Source organism: Ambystoma mexicanum, chromosome 7q, assembly GCF_040938575.1.
Source record: "Ambystoma mexicanum isolate Mex_15411 chromosome 7q, UKY_AmexF1_1, whole genome shotgun sequence".
Lineage (NCBI taxonomy): Eukaryota > Metazoa > Chordata > Amphibia > Caudata > Ambystomatidae > Ambystoma > Ambystoma mexicanum.
The window spans coordinates 675,854,316-675,872,816 of NC_090941.1; the positions used below are offsets into that span (position 1 = coordinate 675,854,316).

General features: G+C 43.9%; 1 protein-coding gene and 1 long non-coding RNA gene across 5 annotated transcripts in view; one reads left to right on the plus strand and one right to left on the minus strand.

Annotated features, from left to right (window-relative positions):
* The window catches only part of ATP8A2 (ATPase phospholipid transporting 8A2), a 3,773,191-nt gene that overhangs the window by 1,520,796 nt on the left and 2,233,894 nt on the right, over nucleotides 1-18,501 (plus strand). For all 3 annotated transcript variants that reach the window (XR_011284127.1, XM_069639892.1, XM_069639893.1), the window contains exon 17: nucleotides 1,148-1,253. Coding sequence is in view for 2 of the 3 variants with exons in the window: in XM_069639892.1 (XP_069495993.1) it covers nucleotides 1,148-1,253 (106 nt within the window). In the remaining variant the exon portion in view is untranslated. The remainder of the gene's footprint in view (nucleotides 1-1,147; nucleotides 1,254-18,501) is intronic.
* Nucleotides 1-18,501, minus strand: part of LOC138528357 (uncharacterized) — a 197,547-nt gene that overhangs the window by 1,464 nt on the left and 177,582 nt on the right. The window lies entirely within an intron of this gene.

Here is an 18,501-nt window from a genome sequence, read left to right on the forward strand (position 1 = left end):
TTTGGCTGCACCTTCCAGGTACTGGCTCCTCCCCTCTGGAACGCCTTACCCCAGGAAATGCACAACATAAGCACATTGTTGTCCTTTAGAAGGAAATTAAAGACCTTCTGGATTCCCTATTTTGTTTTTTTGTTGATCTCGCTAACTGCCCTGGGATGTTGACCCATAGTGCTCTCTGGTCATTAGTGCCTACAAAAAAAACTCAAATCAAAAACAATCAAGCCTTCTGTGACTGTGGTTGTGAGTGAGGGGGAAGGGACAATCTGACGCATTTTATTCTGTTCTGCTGATATTATGAGAGTTTGTTAAATGTGGTGGGCAGACCCCTTCTATTTGCCAAGAGGATTTGTTTCCTGTGAGCGAACCAGCTTCAGGGGATTCTTTGTGCCTCTAGGAATTGGGGTATTGGAGCTACAAATGGGGACATTTATGAGTGAACTGTTTCTTGAAAGCGGCTAATGTTATAAATAATAGATTTTCACTGGATGAAATGCAACCCTTTTGGCTGTTTTACACATATTTCATAATGAAATAGTCATGAGTTTTTATGAATGAATGGGTATTCAACATTTTTTTTTTACTATTAGGGGAGTAATAGTGGGTGCGGTTTGTAAGGCAGGCTAGCGTCTCCTACTTGAAGAATTTAAAAAGAACTCACAGGATTGTAAACATAATTTGTTGCTCAACAAGTAACCAATGTGTTCTTTTGCACCTAAGTTAGGCATAGTTGAAATTTCTTAGTCCTCTTCCAACCCACATCACATATTCTGTGCAATATGGTTTATGCAGGTAATGACCTGAGCCCCAACACAATAATTATATTTTCTTCCTCTGGGAGGAATTTACATTCAGCTAAATGACTACTTCCGGGGCGCGGATTGCGTCCCCCTAATGTGAAATGACAAAAGCCATTGATAGTCATCTGATTCCCCCATGGGCTATATCCATGCATATCAAATGCCTAAAATAGTGTATTATTTTATTCATGCCTTGAGAAGCTTGTTCAGGAAGCCTTTCAGATAAATCAGAGTTAAACTAAAATGTGCTGCTTTCATTTGCATTGGGAAAGCAAAATAACACCCTTTAAAACAGCTGTCTTGCCCTGAGGTTACTAAACTAATTGGATGGCATACTCCTTTTGTTGCAGCCCTCAGCTGTGCAGATACAAGAGTTCCTGACTTTGCTGGCTGTGTGTCACACGGTTGTTCCTGAGAGGGATGGCAACACGATCATCTACCAAGCCTCTTCACCAGGTTAGTGAGCGTTGCTTTTTGGTCTGTGTGACTTCAGTGCACTGTTAAAATACACGAGAACAAAGAGCTTGAGAAACGATGTCAATCCGAAGTCTATATAGGAGTACAGCTATATCAAAGAGAATTGTTTAAACCAACTATAGACAAGTATGTGAAGAAAAAAAGGAAAGAAAATAATTGAACGTTTTTGGCATCGTCATTGTGTTTGGCAGCATAGAAACTGTACAAGCATATGAACCCACTGAGTCTTATGTTGTTTCCACACATCACTAATTCTTTACCCATAGTCGACTTTTGAAAAGAAAGCATGGGCAAAGCCAAGAGGCCTGGCTTGTTTTCTGTAGTCGTACATTTGATTGGCCGCTTCAACCTTAAGTAGCTCCAAGTCACCTCCCCATACGTCACTTCTCACTGATGCTGTGGCTTTAGCTCTAACTGATCCCCGAGGTCTAAATGCCACCGGGTCCCCTCGATGAGGAAGTGACGAGTAATTGACGTGACAACTGGTGAGAGTGTGGCCTGATGGACCTGGCTCATGGTGATTTCCCAGAGGCCTCTGCAAGGTTGGGGCCACACTCTCCCTCACCCTGACCTCTGGGGAGCTATGACCTATTCTCCCTATTCATTAGCCTTGACTGTGCCTCTGTTTATCTGCCAGGCACATGCAGTACCACCAGAGGACTTGATCCTCCGCCATGTTTCTGCAGGGGCATGCACAGCCGCCTTCTCTCACCGGAGACTGGTAGGCCTGTGCAGCCCTGCAAGCACACCCTACTGGACATTTTTAAAATCATCAACCACGCCAGAGAAGCTGAAGTTTGGGGACCCAGAGGCACTGACAAAGATACTTGAGGAAGCAACCTTATGCTGCAGGTGAAAACATCTAGACCTCCGCGTATCCTAAAATGTGGTAAACCCAGAGGCCAACCTCTGTTCATATTCATATTTCTACATTACATAATATTCTGATGCTCCGCACGGAATGTAACAGCTTACAGGTCAAACACAGGCAAAGTCAATCCTCCTGTTTTCATGCACACAGTGCATGTGCAGCCTGGACTTTCCCTGATAATGGAGTACATTCCTTACCTTCAGGTTCTACGTGTGGAATATAGGTGCAAATACACCAGTCTCACATTTGTGCATGACTATCACCATCCAACCCCAGACAACTGCTTTACTCTGACGGAAGCTGACCCCTCATGAATTAAGCCGCCCTCCACCGCTCCAGAGAGTCCATTATAAGCCTTTGAAAACTCAAGAGGAACCCACCATCAATGAGTTACGCTACAATGACCCCAAAAACAACCTCTCTCCACCAGTTAACCTTTAAAATATGCCTTGCTCAATGTCATTTCGGCCATACATCAAGCGTACACGATTCTGACACCATTCTAGACTCCAATGACTGCTTTTTCATTACTTAAAACCTGTCACTAATACATCAAAAACTATCTTTCACCATTTTGTGCCACATCCTCTTCGTTAATCAGATCAAAGGGCCTAGCAGGATGTTTGACTTTCTTTTAGAGGCCCTCCCTCAAAATCTCTCACATCAAGTCTTGGGGCCTGATTCATGGAACGTTTTCCTATGGGAGTGCGCTATTATAAAACACTTCCATGAATCAGGCCCTTAGTGTGAACAATGTTTCATCTTCACATCCTGCTCGACCAACCAGTAGGCACCAGTACCATCATCATCATTATTTAGCAGCCACCGGAAGATATACTAATCCATCCTTCCTGTGGGTGGTTTCAACCTACTGATCGTCGACTCCAAACCAGCTCAGAATCATTAACCGAACCCTGAGACTCTTTAATTTCGAGATCCCCAGCAGATCTCCCACTCACATCCATGGTCATTGCCCTGTCTTAAGATGTAGACATGGCATCAAACTCTCCAACCTCACCTTCCAACCACTCATCTAGTCCGGTCACTTTTTTCAACCTTTAAGTCAACCACCATAGAATGCACTTACTGAAGGACCAACTACGCTTCTTCTTCTAATCCCATTCTAAAATAGGAACTCTTTTTCGGTTGTCCGAAAAATAGGTACCCCGCAACTCACGGCAGCTGTTTCACTGCATTTGGTGAACAGCCATTTTACAACATTATTTCACTGCATTTTATAGTGGGGTGCAGTGTTGGGGTATATATTATTTTCGTTTTTAAGGTTGTTGATGGTTGGGAAAGGGGCGATGCATAGAAGGGAGCTATTGGGGCTTGCCTCACATTTAAAAAAATGCCTCAAAGATGTGGTAAAACGTTGCAGTGAGTTGGGTTCCGGGAAATGTTCTGGATCCTGAAACAATGCTCTTAAATGATATGATATGGCATTTATAACGCACTTATGCACAAGTGTTTCTAGGCGCCACAAGACAAGAGAGGGAAAACACAGGGTGGATAAGACAAACTATCCTACTAGGCCTTGTGTCATTCGGCTTGTGCAAGTGCGACAATAGAAGTGCAAAGGGAAGGAGAGGGGGAAGTGCAAGGGGATCAAGGGGGAAAGTGTCTGACCCCCAAAGAGTTGGAGGTAGATGAGCGAAGGGCTCCAGAAGGAAGGCATTTCGGAAGAGAGAGTTGGATGTAGTGCAGGCCGGGGCCCCAAAAAGCCTCGTGGACAATGCAGAGGGTCTTGAACTTGATCCTTGCAGCCATTGGGAGCCAGTGGAAGTCTTATCCTGTGCTCGAGGCAAGGATAAGACTTGCAGTCCTGTTCTGGATTAGTTGCAGGTGGCGAAGAGTGGAGGTTGGCAGATTGAGAAAGAGGCTTTTGCAGTAGTTCAGCCTGGAGAGAACCAGGGCCCTGGAGACAGTGAGCATCTGGGGAAAGTTAGGAAAGGAAGAATACCTCTGAGGAGGAGGAGCTGGAAGTGGGCCTTTTTGGCAATGTCTGTGATGTGAGGAGAAAAGGAGAGGGTGGATTCGAAGATGACACCAAGGTTTTTTGTCTCACAGGAAGGCAAGGGTAAGGGGGCCCAAGGATGGTGGCCAGAATGAGAGGGAAAGCAGAAGCAGGGGTCCCACTGAGAAGGAACTCTGATTTACTGGCATTAAGGCAAAGATCATTGGAGGCACACCAATCCTGAATCGCGGGTAGACAGTCAGGAATGAGCGAGTGGGGAGAGGCAGCTGAGGGAAGTCTGAAAGAGAGCTGAGTGTCTTCCGCATAACACTGAAAGTTAGGAGAGAAGGTGGAGATCAGGTGGGCCAAAGGGGCCAGATAAACATTGAAGAGCCAGGGTCATAGGATAGAGCCCTGGGGGACACCACATGTGGAGAGAGAGGTGGTGGAGTGAAAGGACTGATCCGTGATGCCCAGGTTCACACAGAACCTGTTTATCAGGGTGGTGTGATTGACCATGTCGAAAGCAGAGGAAAGTTCAAGGAGGATAAGGACAGATGGAGAGCTGGAGTCGAGGTTAGAGAGCAGATCTTCATGGGTGTTCAGGAGAGCAGTTTCTATGCCTCTGGCTGCTCTGAAGCCAGACTGATGATCATGGAGACAGCCAACAGTTCCAGTGTGGAGGGTAAGCTGGGAGATGACCAGCTTTTCCACAAGTCTGCCCAGGAAAGTAGTGATAGAAATCGGGCCATAGTTTGCTGGACATATTGGATCGGCAGAACGCTTTATTAGGAGGGGGTGCACAAGGAAGTGCTTGAGGGGAGAGGGGAAGGATCCAGTGGTGAAAGAGTGATTGCAGAAATTGGCCACGAGGCTGGCAAGGTGGTCCTTGATGGTTCTTATGTGGTATTCCTCCACAAGGGAACTTATGCATCCTCTTCCCTGTACACCCTGAAATCTAGATCCTTGGCTATCATTGACTCAGCTCAGATGGCTTAAATCCAGTGGAGTAGAGATTGCTCTGTTCAAAAACCCAACAAATCAGCCAGGATATTATACTTCAAAGCTATAGTCAATACCAAAAATACCTTTTCTTCTCTCAAAATATTCAAATCCTTAATTATGCCCAGGAAATATTCTGTATGGTCAGTAAGTTGACATCCTCTGTACTGAATCCTCTATTCCACACCTACCAGAGTTCTGTAAACGCCTAAACACACCATTATGCACCAAAGTGACCAGAAATCTGCCTCCAACACCAGAGACATGCCCTCTTCCTTCATCCTCTATGCACTTTGTGTCCCCAGTCCTGGGTTTAATTGTGTTAATATCATTCCTGAATTGATATTGCCACTAATACAAAGACTCAAAGCAGCCACGGAATCTAGTAATATCTGTTCTCACAGCTGACGGCTCTTTCTGATTGACCATGTCAAATAGTTAATCAACCTGTCACTACAACAAGCCTCGGTATGAGACAGTTTCAAGGGCTATTTCATCACCCCCTTCGTGAAATATTCATCTCTGTTTGGACCCACAAATACTTCTGAACTATCGACACATTGTTGGCCTACCGAGGATTGCTAAAATCGTTGAACAAGTTGTTACAAAACAGCTGCAACTTCACATAGAATGTAATACTCTTGAAAAATCAAACTCTTTTTACATCAGGATTCAAGCCCCAAACATGACAGAGTCTGTTTTGGTTGATATCCATCATAATACTCTTCCCGCAGCTGATGAAGCTGCCCTCTCCCTTCTCGTATTACTTCATCTGTTGGCAGCATTCAGCATCGTGAACTACTCCTGTCTACTAAAACGGCTTTAGTAAGATTCTGGTCTGTCATGCTTGGACTTCTCCATTCTGCCAGTTCCTAACTGATCCCCTCAGCGTTCTCCCTTCTCACCTCTTCTCTTTAGCATATATATGAAACCTATAAAATGCCTTTCACATCCCTACAGAGGGTGGGGGGGGGAGCAGACATTTATTGATTTGTTTGTTTGTTTCACGCCCAGACCCTTAGATATAACGGCGAAGGTTACAGACAGTTTATGAAGTATCTTAAACAGTGTTACAATACAACAATTGGAATAACAGTAGGGCAGATGACTCTAGGAACAGTGTAGTTGCACATTTAACAAACAATGTGATGCCCACTAGGGTTCTGCATGGTTCAAGGCTAGTCATTTTATTAGTAATATGAATCTGTCTGGGTAGGTGAAGGTGGGAGGGCCTAGTCAGTCAGTACAGTATTGGTTAAATAACCAGGTTTTCATGGATTTTTTGAAGCTGGCAATAGTTTCCTCATATGTTATTTCAAATGGAAGAGAATTCCAAAAGGTGGGGGTCAGGACTCTGACGCTATTGCCTCCTGCTTTGGTGCTTTTGTGGCGCGGGATTTCTAGTAGTGCCTTATTGTTTGATCTAAGTGCTCTATTAGTCATTTTTTTCTTGGTAGCATTGTTAAGATAACTGGGGGCTTTGTTGGTGAGACATTTATATACAACACATAGTATTTTGAAAATGATTCTGGCTTTAATGGGCAGCCAATGATTTTCTCGCCTATGTTAGAGAAATTGTCTGATTCCTTATACCTAATGCTGCTCTAAGAGCTTTATTCTGCAGCAGTTGTAGTTTGCTGATATTAGCATTGGACGTTCCTAAAAGGAGGACGTGACAGTAGTCGAGCTTGGTTAATATCAATGCTCTGGCTAGCGTTATGCAATTGGCGAGTGTAAGGAATTGACGGCTCAAAGCAATTAGTTTAGCCGTGTATGCTGTGGAGGATGAGAGGGCTGAGATATGTTTACCCATAGTGAGGCTGGCATCTAGATATACACCAAGAGTTTTGACCTGCTTGAAAACTAGTATCAACGTTCCGTCGATATTGATGGTGTGTAGTTTGGGTGGAGTGAGGCCATTCTAGCTTGGGATCCTACGATGAGGACCTCCGTCTTCTCATCATTGAGACAGAGACTATTTATTGCCATCCAGTTTTGAATGATGGCGTAGATATTATTTATGGTCTGGGTGTCTTGGGCGTAATCCCTGGTGATGGGGCTAAGGATCTGGGTGTCATCTGCGAAGTTTGTGTAGATGACACCCATGTTGTCTAATGCTTAGAAGAGGAGTTTGGTATAGGCATTACACAGAGTAGAGGAGAGGCATGATACTTGGGGTACTTCGATGGGTACCACTATAGGGTCAGCCGCATCTTTCCCAATGGCGACTCTGGAGGTTCGTTCAGCTAGAAAGGATTTAATCCAGAGGGTGGCATCAGTGGAGAAACTGAAGTCTTTAGCCAGAGTGTCACAGAGTTTGCCATGGTCTACAAGGTCAAACGCTGCTGATAAATCCAGCAGCAGCAATAAGGCCAGTTTTCCTGAGTCTCTAATGGTGTCTATTTGCATTTTGAGGTCGGTGAGAGCGGTTTCGGGTACTATGATTTGGTCTGAACCCAGATTGTCTAGCGCACAGAAGTTTGTTCTGTTCAAGGTGGGTTTGTATTTGGTTATATGCTATTTTATCGATGATTTTCAGAAGGAATGGGACTGTGGTTATGGGCCTATAGTTTGTTGGGATTAGGGGGTCCAGCGAAGGCTTTTTTAGTAACAGCGTGACCTAGGCTTCTTTGATACTTGCGGGACCAAGTTAGAACTGAAGGATGCATTAACAAAATTAGTAATGATAGGGGTGAGTGTGGACATAGTTTGACTAAGTGCGCTGGGAAGTTGTCCCCTTTGCAGTTCGATGCCTTTAGTTTGGCTATAGTGTTCAACACTACTTCTTGGGAGACTGGAGAGAAGTGGAAGGCTCGAGTGTTACATACTATAGGGCTGGGGTTAGGTTCCACTAGAGTATGTTTTTCTGCTAGTGATTTCTTTTTGTTGGTGATTTTACTTTGTACTAGTTGGATTTTAGTGGCAAGAGCATCTTGAATGGTAGTGCACCATTCTTTACTTGGTTGAACGGGGTTGATGATTGGCTTAGGGTTTTCCAGCTCTTTGAGGATTATAAATAATTTTCTAGAGTCTGAAGATGCATTACTGATCCTAGTATTGAGCTTGTTTGCTTTATGCACAATGATAGCTACTTTTGGGTTTAGGTGAATCATGTTCATTACATGAGATAGAGAAGTTAATGCTGTGGTGATCTATCCACGGCATTGGGGTGATCGTTTCTATGGAAACTGGGGTATTAAGAGATAATACCCAGTCCAACGTTATACCTTTATTATGGGTGGGTGCATTCACCAGTTGTGTGAATGCCATGTCTTTAAGAGCGGTGTGTAAGGCTTCTGCTTTGTGATCTTGGCTGTCGTTGAATCCGACGTTCAAGTCACCAAGGATGATGCATTTTGTTTTTGGCTTGATCAGTGGGGTTAGTAGTAATGGTATGTCTACGTCTGGCTGAGAGTTATTCTTAGGTGCTCTGTATATAGTTACTAAGTTAATAGTAGTTTTACGGTTGGTAGCAAGTTTAGTGAGTAGAATTTCATATCCCTCTAGATTATCTATGGGGCAGGCTCTTAGTTTGAGGTGAGTTCTAGCGATGATGGCTACTCCCCCACCTACTGATTTGGTTCTATCCGTTCTAAGGATAGTGTTATTTGGTGGAATGGCAATGGTGAGAGTAGGTCCAGAGGCTTGGTGGAGCCAAGTTTCTGTCACTATGAGTATGTCAATTCCCTGATCAATTATATAATCATGTATTTCTGGGGCATAAAGTTGGAATTGCCTACTTTATTTGGGATGTTCTGAAGCTTACTAGTATTAGTTATGGACTTTTTTAGAGGTGTGGGTAGGTGATCTGCTGTAGTGGTGGTGGGAGTAGTCTTAGTTTGGGTGTGGGCACCGGAAGTTGGGCAGTTGAAAGTTCACGACCTGAGCCATTGCTTTCTGCTGTTGAGCTGTAGTGGGTTCAGTTTGCATTGTTTATTTTTAGAGTGGTCTATCTTCGGATAAGGTAGGATAGTGTGCGTCCGTGATCTAAGTCAGTTGCATCTCAGTGTACCTAAATTTGGGTAGGAACTCCTAATGAGCTTGTTATTTATAGTAAGGGTGTATGGCCGGTAATAGCCTGTCAGCCCGAGCCATGGTAAGCCCAAGTGAAGCAAGGGACTCGGCTTGGGCTATACCGAGCATGTCCGCTTCCCCCGCTCGGGCCTGAAAGCCATTCGCACTCCGGTTTGTGAATGTTTCTTTTTCACCCATGGGAGATTCGTTGCTTGCACAGCGAAACAATGAAAAACGATGGTAGTCACCATCGGGAAAAGGGAGTAAGTCCCTCTTCCATTTCTATGGCAGGCGCTGGGACTGGAGGAGTGCAGGGACCGGAGCTCAAAGCTTCAGTCCTGCAGGTAAGTTTGGAGGAGGGAGTGGGTGGGCACTGGTGGTTCGTTGTTTTTGGTGGCTTAGGCACAGGGGAGGCAACAGGGAGAAACTCCCTGTTGCCTCCCATCATTATACAAACAAAAATGGCACCACCCAGGGAAGGGCTTCGGGTGGCTGGAAAAGTGGGCGCAGAATGTATATTCTTGCCTGCTTTTCCAGCCTCCTGAATGGCCAATGGTCCTTCCCCAGGTGCAAATGTACATTCTGTGCAGACGTAACACAAATTCCATTCCCACGCTGGCAATATGCAAATCTACATGTAAATCAGTACTGAGGACAAGCTATTTCATAATCTATCCAGAGGTTTTACCACTCTCGAAGCCTGGATGCATGAAAAAAGTGTGAAGCTCAATTTTGACATCCCCCCCACATCTCACTTTTTTGGCATCCCATTCATCATATCTCCAAAATCTAAAAAACCTTTGGGTCGTATGGATTTCCAAACTCGGCATGAACTCTCAAATTTGAGCGCTGATGAATTCATGTTCTAGCAATTCAAGTCTTTTTGTAAAATCTTCCCTTTCATTCCACAACAGAATCACCCAGCAATTGTTGGCTTGATTGCCAACTCTTGGCTAAACTATGCAAATGCCCTCTACACCAACCTTCCTACAGCCAGCCATTTGAAAACCGCTATCACCGAATTCCTGATAACTCCATTGGCTTCCAGTAAAACATCACATTTCATTCAAACTTTTATCCTTGACCTGCGAATCGAAAACAGCTCAGTTCCTGTGTACCTTCAAAATCGAATCCAGCAGTAAGTTCCTACAGCAGACCACAATACTGCGCAACCGCTGCTTCTAAATGTTCTTACATCTAAATTCCATTGCAGAGGCACCCGGCCATGTTTAGTGGCAGTCTGGACTTTGTGGAAAGCTCTTGGTCCGTCAAGCAACATCCCTGTTGCAATTCAGAAAACTCTTTTGACCTGCCTATTTATTAAAGACTAATTAATAATACTAGACTGTTCCAACTTCGACCCTTCTCCTTGATCCATCTTGTTCATTTCAACAGCTAGCAATCATTATTTTTGTGTTGTTTTATAGTCTCTTCAATAAATGCATTAGCAATGGGGCAAGTCAGAGGTTGATGGGGAGGAGGTTCCAGAATCTGTCTACGCTCCAAGACTACGGAACCTCCTCCCCGTCAGCATCAAATTTGCCCCATCGCGTCTACAGTTCAGGAAAGAGCTCAAGACCTTCCTCTTCAAGGAATGGCTCCTCCCTGACACTTACGGCCACACACCCTGCACTCCCCACACTACCTGAGACTCAGTGGTATGCTCCCCATTGTCTCCCCCCGGTTGCTTGTACATCCCATGCTGCCAATTGCCCACCCTCACCCTTTAGCTCCCACTCCCTTCTTCTCTGCATCCCTCACTGTGCTCTTCCTCCTATGATTGTAAAGAGCTCTATTGCTTCCCGAAGCTAGGTCCGCACTCAATAAATACCCTAATAATAATAATACTGATAATATATAAGGTTTGGTGTTGAGTGGAGTGGATGTGTGTGTGGTTGTATGAGTAGATAATGTATTGTTGCAGTTCTTCGAGGAGGCAATCGACCAGCATAGGTCTCTCCTGCTACCACGAGGCTGGGACTCCCTCTCCCCCCACTCCAACATGAAAGGTAAGCCCTTTTGGGGCTTTATGGGGCCATATGCATCCCACAGCTCAAGCGGCGCATGAACCAACTTCACCCCCATGACATTTCTTTTTAATTGCAAAAAGAGAAAGACATTTTTAAACTTCAAAAATGCTGGCGACAAGTTTTTTCGGGTGCCATGTTCCCTTGAATCCATTGAGCATTGATTGCATTTGGGCTCCATTCCATCATGGCCACCTCTGTCGTGTAGGCATTGGAGTGCGTGGCCTTCTTTGGAGGAATCACTGTGATTGGACCCCTCTTCCTGGAAAAGGCCCAATCGGCAAAGCCGGCAGGCGAATACCGGCCTGCCTCCCAAGGCCCAAATCTAAGGCCCCCATCTAAGGGCCTGTCTGAGTCTGTCCAGGAGGGCCTCCACGCATTCTCCACAACCACAAACTATGCTGCAGCCTGCTGAGTACATCCTACTCTCCCATGAACTCGGGCCTCAGCACCCCTACAAACGTTTGAGCCTCCAGTGAGTGATGGTTGAACTATTCTTTTGCCTCCTCCCCTAGCAGCCTGATCTATATCTTTGTACATTTCACTTTGCTTATCCTCTTCTCCTTTCTCTGGTGTGTGCTCTGCTCTGTGTATTTACATGCTGCACCCATATTCACTGCATCAGTGGCCTTTCATGAAAATTGTTTTTAGCTGTGTGTATTTACACCCTGCACCCTGATTTACTGCATTTGTGGCCTTTCATTGAAATTCAATTTTAGCTGTGTGTATTTACATCCTGCACTCTAACTTCATTGCATTGTGTTCTTTGCTACTGCTAGTCCACCTGTGAGATTAGGTCAGCACTGTGCAGTGCAGTCACCCTTCTCCTTTCAACTTCCCTCTGTCACCCTAATGGCACTCACTATGTCACCTTCTCTAATTGCTACTCTATCTCCTATCCCCCTCTCTCACTAAGCCCGGAATGAAAAAGCACATAAAAGACAACTTGCGTGCAAACCCTGGCCTTCCCATCGCAGACACTTAAGTCAGTGCAAACTCCAGATAGGTCTTCACGGACATCCTCTTCTCTGTCCCCTCTATAGATCTTTGGACTGTCTCTAGTCTCTCCCATTTCACTTCCTCTCTCATTAATGGGGGGATTAAAGGGGAAGTCCTCTTGGCTGGCGTCTCAACCTCATGCTGCATCGTTAATGTCTACCACACTGGCACTATCCTGTTTCATGGCCCTCAACCCAACCTCCTACTTTTTGACTGAATCCTGCCCTCCCTCATTAACTTCCTTTGTTCTGCTGCCACTCCCCTCACCACTTTCACTGTCCCTCCTACCCTGACTGGAGTACCATGCCCCTGTACTCCTCCTCAGAAAACCTTCAAAGGCAGAGACCTCCTTCAAATGGCAACTCTTAACACCCGCTCTGCCAACAAACACTCTGCTGACATCTGCCTCCTTCTTGAAGACACTGACCTCGACTTTCTTGCTCTCACCAAGACTTGGTTCAATGCCAGCTCTGATCCGCCTGAAACCTGCCTCAAAGCATAACACCTGGTATGAATCCGAACTTGGAGCCTTAAAACGAAAGTGCAGAGCAGTGGAATGGAAGTGGCAAACCTCAGGTTCACCCTTTGAAAAAGTGGCTTGCCGCCTGCTCCAAAGGAAATACAGACTCGCCATCCATGCCAAGAAAAGGGCCCACATTCAGGCACCGGTATCAAGTGCATCCAATAACACGGTTGAACTTTACAAAATCTGCACGGAGCTAGCCAACCCTTCCGCAGTCTCTTCCTCCCCTCTTCCTTCCCAGGCATCCTGCAATGCGCTGGCTACCCACTTTGCCACCTAAACTCAGGACATCCTGAACATTCTTGTTACTCACCCATCTGTTATATCTTCATTTAGTAGTATCTCATCAATAAATACCCGAGCACCGTGGTACATCCTTATCTAACTTTATTCTTAATTTAACTGAACTTCTTACATGGCAAAAACATTCCAGAAGTCCTTTTACCCTAACGTTCTATATTCCACTTAACCCACCATCATTCACAGACCCGAGCAACTATAACAATAGCAATACATAACAACCCCCCCTTACTTATCATCTAAACTATTATCAACTACAACAAGTATCACATTTGCTCAATTAACCGAGCTGGCTTGCGAACAACTCTTTGGGGCCTATCCCGCAAGCTCATTTCCCTTGACTCTGTACCTGTGTTATTATCTACACAATCCCTGGAGTCCATACTTGTGTCCTCGCTTCTCTCCCTCTGATCATCGCTCCCCACATGTCCATAATCACAATCAAACATCTTCCCTTCGTCCTCATATAACCAGGTCAAACCAATGTCAGTGTCATTTTACTCATCCATTTTACCTCCCTCCCATCCAGAATCATTTTGCATTAGTCTTTTGAAAAAGGATACATTTCTGGTTATTTCGCCACCACTTCCAGCTGCCGTGACCATGGAACCTTTGACATCTTTGACCTTTAGTGGTATCGGCCGATACTTGGAATCTGTTTTCATTCGCTGTTTCTGTTTGACTACCACCACATCTCCTTCGTGAAGATTGATATCTGCAGCCTTCCTTTTACGATCCACCCACTCTTTTATCTTCAATCGTTTCATTTGATCTCTCTCTCTAATATCATTGTCCTCATCAGCTGTGTAACCATCCACACTGGGAACTCTTGTCCGTGGCTTGTATTTGATCATCAGTTCCGACGGAGAATGTCCCGTCATTTCATGAGGAGTATTCCTGTAGCTCCATAACATTTGTGACACTGCCTGTGGAAATGGCACATTGTCCACAACTGCCTTTTATCTCGTTCTTTTCAAGCTACTCATGAACCTTTCCGCCATATCATTTGCTTGTGGCCACAAAGGTGTTATCTTTTGGTGTTTGAATCCCGTGTGTGTTGCAAACTTGCTGAATTCATGACCTTGAAAAGGTGCCCCATTGTCCGTTTTTACTATTTGAGGTATTCCCCATTCACTAAAGAGTTCATCTAGGACCACCACCACATGATGAAATGCAGTAGATCTGACCTGCTTTACTAGCGGGAACCGAGAATATTCATCTATGGCAACCAGTAAATATCCTCCATCTGGTGGTCCAAAGAAATCAAGAGCCACCCGATTCCATGGCCCCAACGGAAGTGGCACTATCTCAAGAGGTGCTGCCTGAGTGTCACATTTTGCTACTTGGCAAGCAAAGCAGTTTTGTAAAATATCCTCCACAATAATATCCATGCATGGGAACCACACTTGATTCCTTAAGATTTTCTTTATATTAACAACTCCTCAATGACCCTCATGAGCCAGCATCACTAATGCCTTCCTCAGACTTTTCAGTGCCACAAGCCTGTTCCCTCTTGGGAGTAGTCCTTCTTTCGTTGCAGATAATTCATTACTCATTCTCGCTAATTTCCGAAGATCCTTCATATCTCCCTCCTCTAGACCTTCCTCCAGACCAAGACAATGCCATTTCCCAGTCTGAGTAAGTCAAACTGCCACCTGAATCATTGGATCAGCTTGGCTTCTCTCCCTGAACACATCTTTCATTAATGCTGGAGGTAGGGCATTTAGTGACACATAAGACACATACTCCTCCGCCTCCATCTGCATATCAGTTTCTGCTGTGTCCGCTGGGTGTCTCGACAGATAATCAGCTGGATTAGCGTCCTTCCCAGGCTTATGGATGATCCTGTAATCGTATACCTGTAATCGCATACTCCATCTTTCAATCCTGGGAGGCATCTTGACTCTTGGATTTCTAAATAGCGAAATCAAGGCTTGATAATCTGTGACAAGCACAAAGGGCTTCCCAATTATGAAGTGATTAAACTTCTCACATGCCCACACAGCGGCTAGACTTTCTCTCTCTGCTTGGGAATAGGCTCGCTCAATTTCACTCAGGCTCTGCTATCATAAGCAACAACATGCTGTAGTCCACATCCTGACTCCCTGCTTGACTCGGTTTGTGCTAGAATTGCACCTAGTCCCTTCGGACTGGCATCTACAATAATTTCAGTGTCCCATTCAAGATTAAAATATGCCAGCTGCCTATCATTAGCCAGTTCCTCTTTTATGCTCCGGAAGCGTTTTTCACAGTTTTCATTCCATACAAACGTTACATCTTTCTTTAATAGTTGTCTTAGAGGATCAGTGAGAGTGGCATAGTTTGGCAAGTATCTTGCACAATATCCAGCCATTCCAAGAAAAGATCTTAGTTCTGCCATGTCTTTTGGAGGCTTCAGATCCAATATGACTCTCACCTTCTCTGGGTCCGCTCTCATACCTTTCTCCGAAAATATATGCCCAAAGAACTTCAAGCTTCTCCTGTTTCCATCACATTTTTGACCAGTCAGAGTCGGACCTCTTTCTTGCAGTAGCCTCCATACCTGTTTCAATGCTTCATCATGTTGAGCTTGATCAGTTCCATAGACTAGAATATCATCGCTGTAATTAAACGCATTTTGCACTGGCGCGATGACCTTCCTTATAGCTTCTTGAAATATCTCAGCTGCAGAGGAAACCCCAAAGCTGAGTCTCTTGTATCTGAACAAACTGTCGTGGGTACTAAAAGTGGTTATGGGCCGAGACTCTGGATCAATCACCAATTGATGGTATCCTTGATTCAGATCCAATTTACTGAATCTGCTGGCTTGATTCAGGCAAATTATCATGTCTTCTATGTTGGGTACCGTGTGTCTTTCCCTCATGATGGCCATGTTAGGTATCCTCATGTCTACACATAGTCAAAGTCATCCATCTGTTTTGGGTATTACTACCAATGGAGACACCCATGAGTCGGACCACTTTCAACTCTTTCAATGATATCATTGTCTCTTAACTGTTTCAGTTCTTGTGACACTCTTGTTTGCAAATGAAATCCTATAGTCTTGGATGCTGAGGAACAGGTTGAACTGATTTATCAATGTGCAGGTGTATCGTGCTGGTCTTTAATTTTCCAATTCCTTGAAATAACTTCGGGAATTTGATCTTCAACTTTTCTAAGTCCAATACTTCCTCTGACATGAATCTTAGAGCCTGACATCCTGATGGAACACATTTTATCATTTCCGATTGGTCGTGTTGCACATAAATAAGTCTCAGATTCGTGGCAGTTTTACAGCTAATGAGACATCTGCCAACAACAGGACTCTTTATGACATGTATATTGGTTGGTATACATCGTTCCTTATGAATTAAATTGCATCGAAACTGTCCTTTATTCAATAGTGGCTGTTCGGCCCCCGACTGAAAAATTGCAGCTTTTGATGAATGTGATGGATATTGGTTAGCTATCTTCCTGTACATTTCCTCACTCATGACATTCACTGTAGCTCCAGTGTCTACCAGGAAAGGTATCTCTTCTCCACATAGATTCACTACTACTCTTATGGCAGTTTTTCCACTCTCCTTCTCACAAATTAACCTCACATACTCTTTGCTGTATCTATCGTATTCATATTCTTGATGATAATCCATTGTCAGTTCTTCTCCTTCATACGAAATGGGTGGATTTTCATATGGGTCTTCATATTTCATCTCTTCCTGCTCCTGAGCTTGATTGACTGGCGGTGCCCTATGACTCGATTCTTGTTTTTTTTTGGTCTGTCATTCCAATTTGCAAATTATCCATGGCTCTAACGAAACCTGGTCGGGTTGTTTGTAGGTTTGGTTTTGAAACAGGGTAAGGTCGTGTTTCTCTTTCTGTAAAGTTTTGTCCTCCTAAACCCCTTTGGTTATCATACCTCCTATTAGGTATCAATTGAGGGTTGTAGTGATTTGACAGCATTTTTATCCTTTCCCTACACATTGTTTGGAAATGATTTTCCTGCCCACATCGTAGACATAACTGACCTAGACATAACTGACCTAGATCAGGACACGGGCCTTTGTGAGGAAATTCAAATCCGCACCTGTAACATTGTCTCTCTCCTATACCTCTGCGCATTAACCCCGGTGAACCTGTGTTAGGATATCTTCTTTGCCATTAGGTGTTCTTATTCATAACAGCGATGGTGTCCATCCTCTTTGGATTCTCTATGTTGGCTGCTTGTGTATCTACTCTCTCATATACCCTAGCAAGTTCCAATACTTCCTTCAGGGGCAGAGGCTTCTTTAACAAGTGTTTCCTGAATTGTGATGATAAACCTCCTTCAATTATTCTCAGGCGTATTGCTTCATCATCATTGAAATTGATAAATTCACAAAATGTGGTTTTCTTTTGTAACCTTAAGACAAATTGAGCTATAGTCTTGTATGGGCTTTGTGTGCATTGATTGAATACATATCTTTCATAATCTCTGTTGAGTGGACCTATTATCTGAGCATTAACTGCTGCTTTTAACAGTGGATATGTTGTTCTATCTTGAGGTGGAATTGTTTTGATTATGCTTTTGATTTCTTTTCCCACTAGGTTTGTGAAATATCCAAATTATTTGGGGCATTTTGATCCCCCACAGCTCTCAAAAACTCCTCAAATTCATCAATCCATTCTTGCCATCTTTGGCCTTGTGTTTCCTGTGGTTCCAAAGTAAAAGGGTTTGGTCGTCGTAAATAATTTAGTGGATTGGTTGAAGTGTGTTTGCGGAATTTTGAGATGTGGTTTGCTGTTCACTTGCATCTCCAGCTGCATTTTCAACTGAAATCTTTTTTTTTCACTTCAACCTTGATATTTCAAAAAAAATAAAACAATAGAAATAATAGTTCTTTTCCTTTCTTTTTATTATAATTTTTTTAATCTGTTGATTTATTCAACTGTGGCTTGTTCGTTATTTTCATATGCTATGTTTGTAGCTTGTTTATTATTTGTAGCTGCAGTCTTTTAATCTACTTTTCCTCTGTCACTTTTCTTTTTCAAATGTAAAATGCTTTAATTTTCCTTCTTTCAGCGTGCTTTTACTGATTCCTCATGTGAATTCACGTGTACTATTCCTTACGTGTTATTATCCGGTTGATTATACAAATGCGTGCCTTGTTTATGTTTGTTTCCAACTGTGTTTATATATCAGCCCATCAATTGCATTCGTTCGTACTCGTATTGCAATTACAATGCATCTTAGCCACTCAAAATGGCAGCACGTATTTTCACGCCTGTTGGTCCTTTTTTCTAATGTCTTTCCAAGCCCGATTCACTTCCATGATCGGCACGTATTCTGACGCGCACAGGTCCTTTTTTCTAATCTTTGCCGGTCGCGTTTTGGCTCAAGCGCTGCCGGTACGTTGAGTTATATTTTTAAAAAATGCCCCAGTATGCAAGTTCCTTTATATATATTACTCTGTTGTGAGCAGATTAAAGCTATTCCCTTGCTAGCGCTGCGTGTGCTTACCTTAAATTTCTTTCCTTCTTTTCCCGTATACAGTTCACAGTTCGCCTGTTTGACT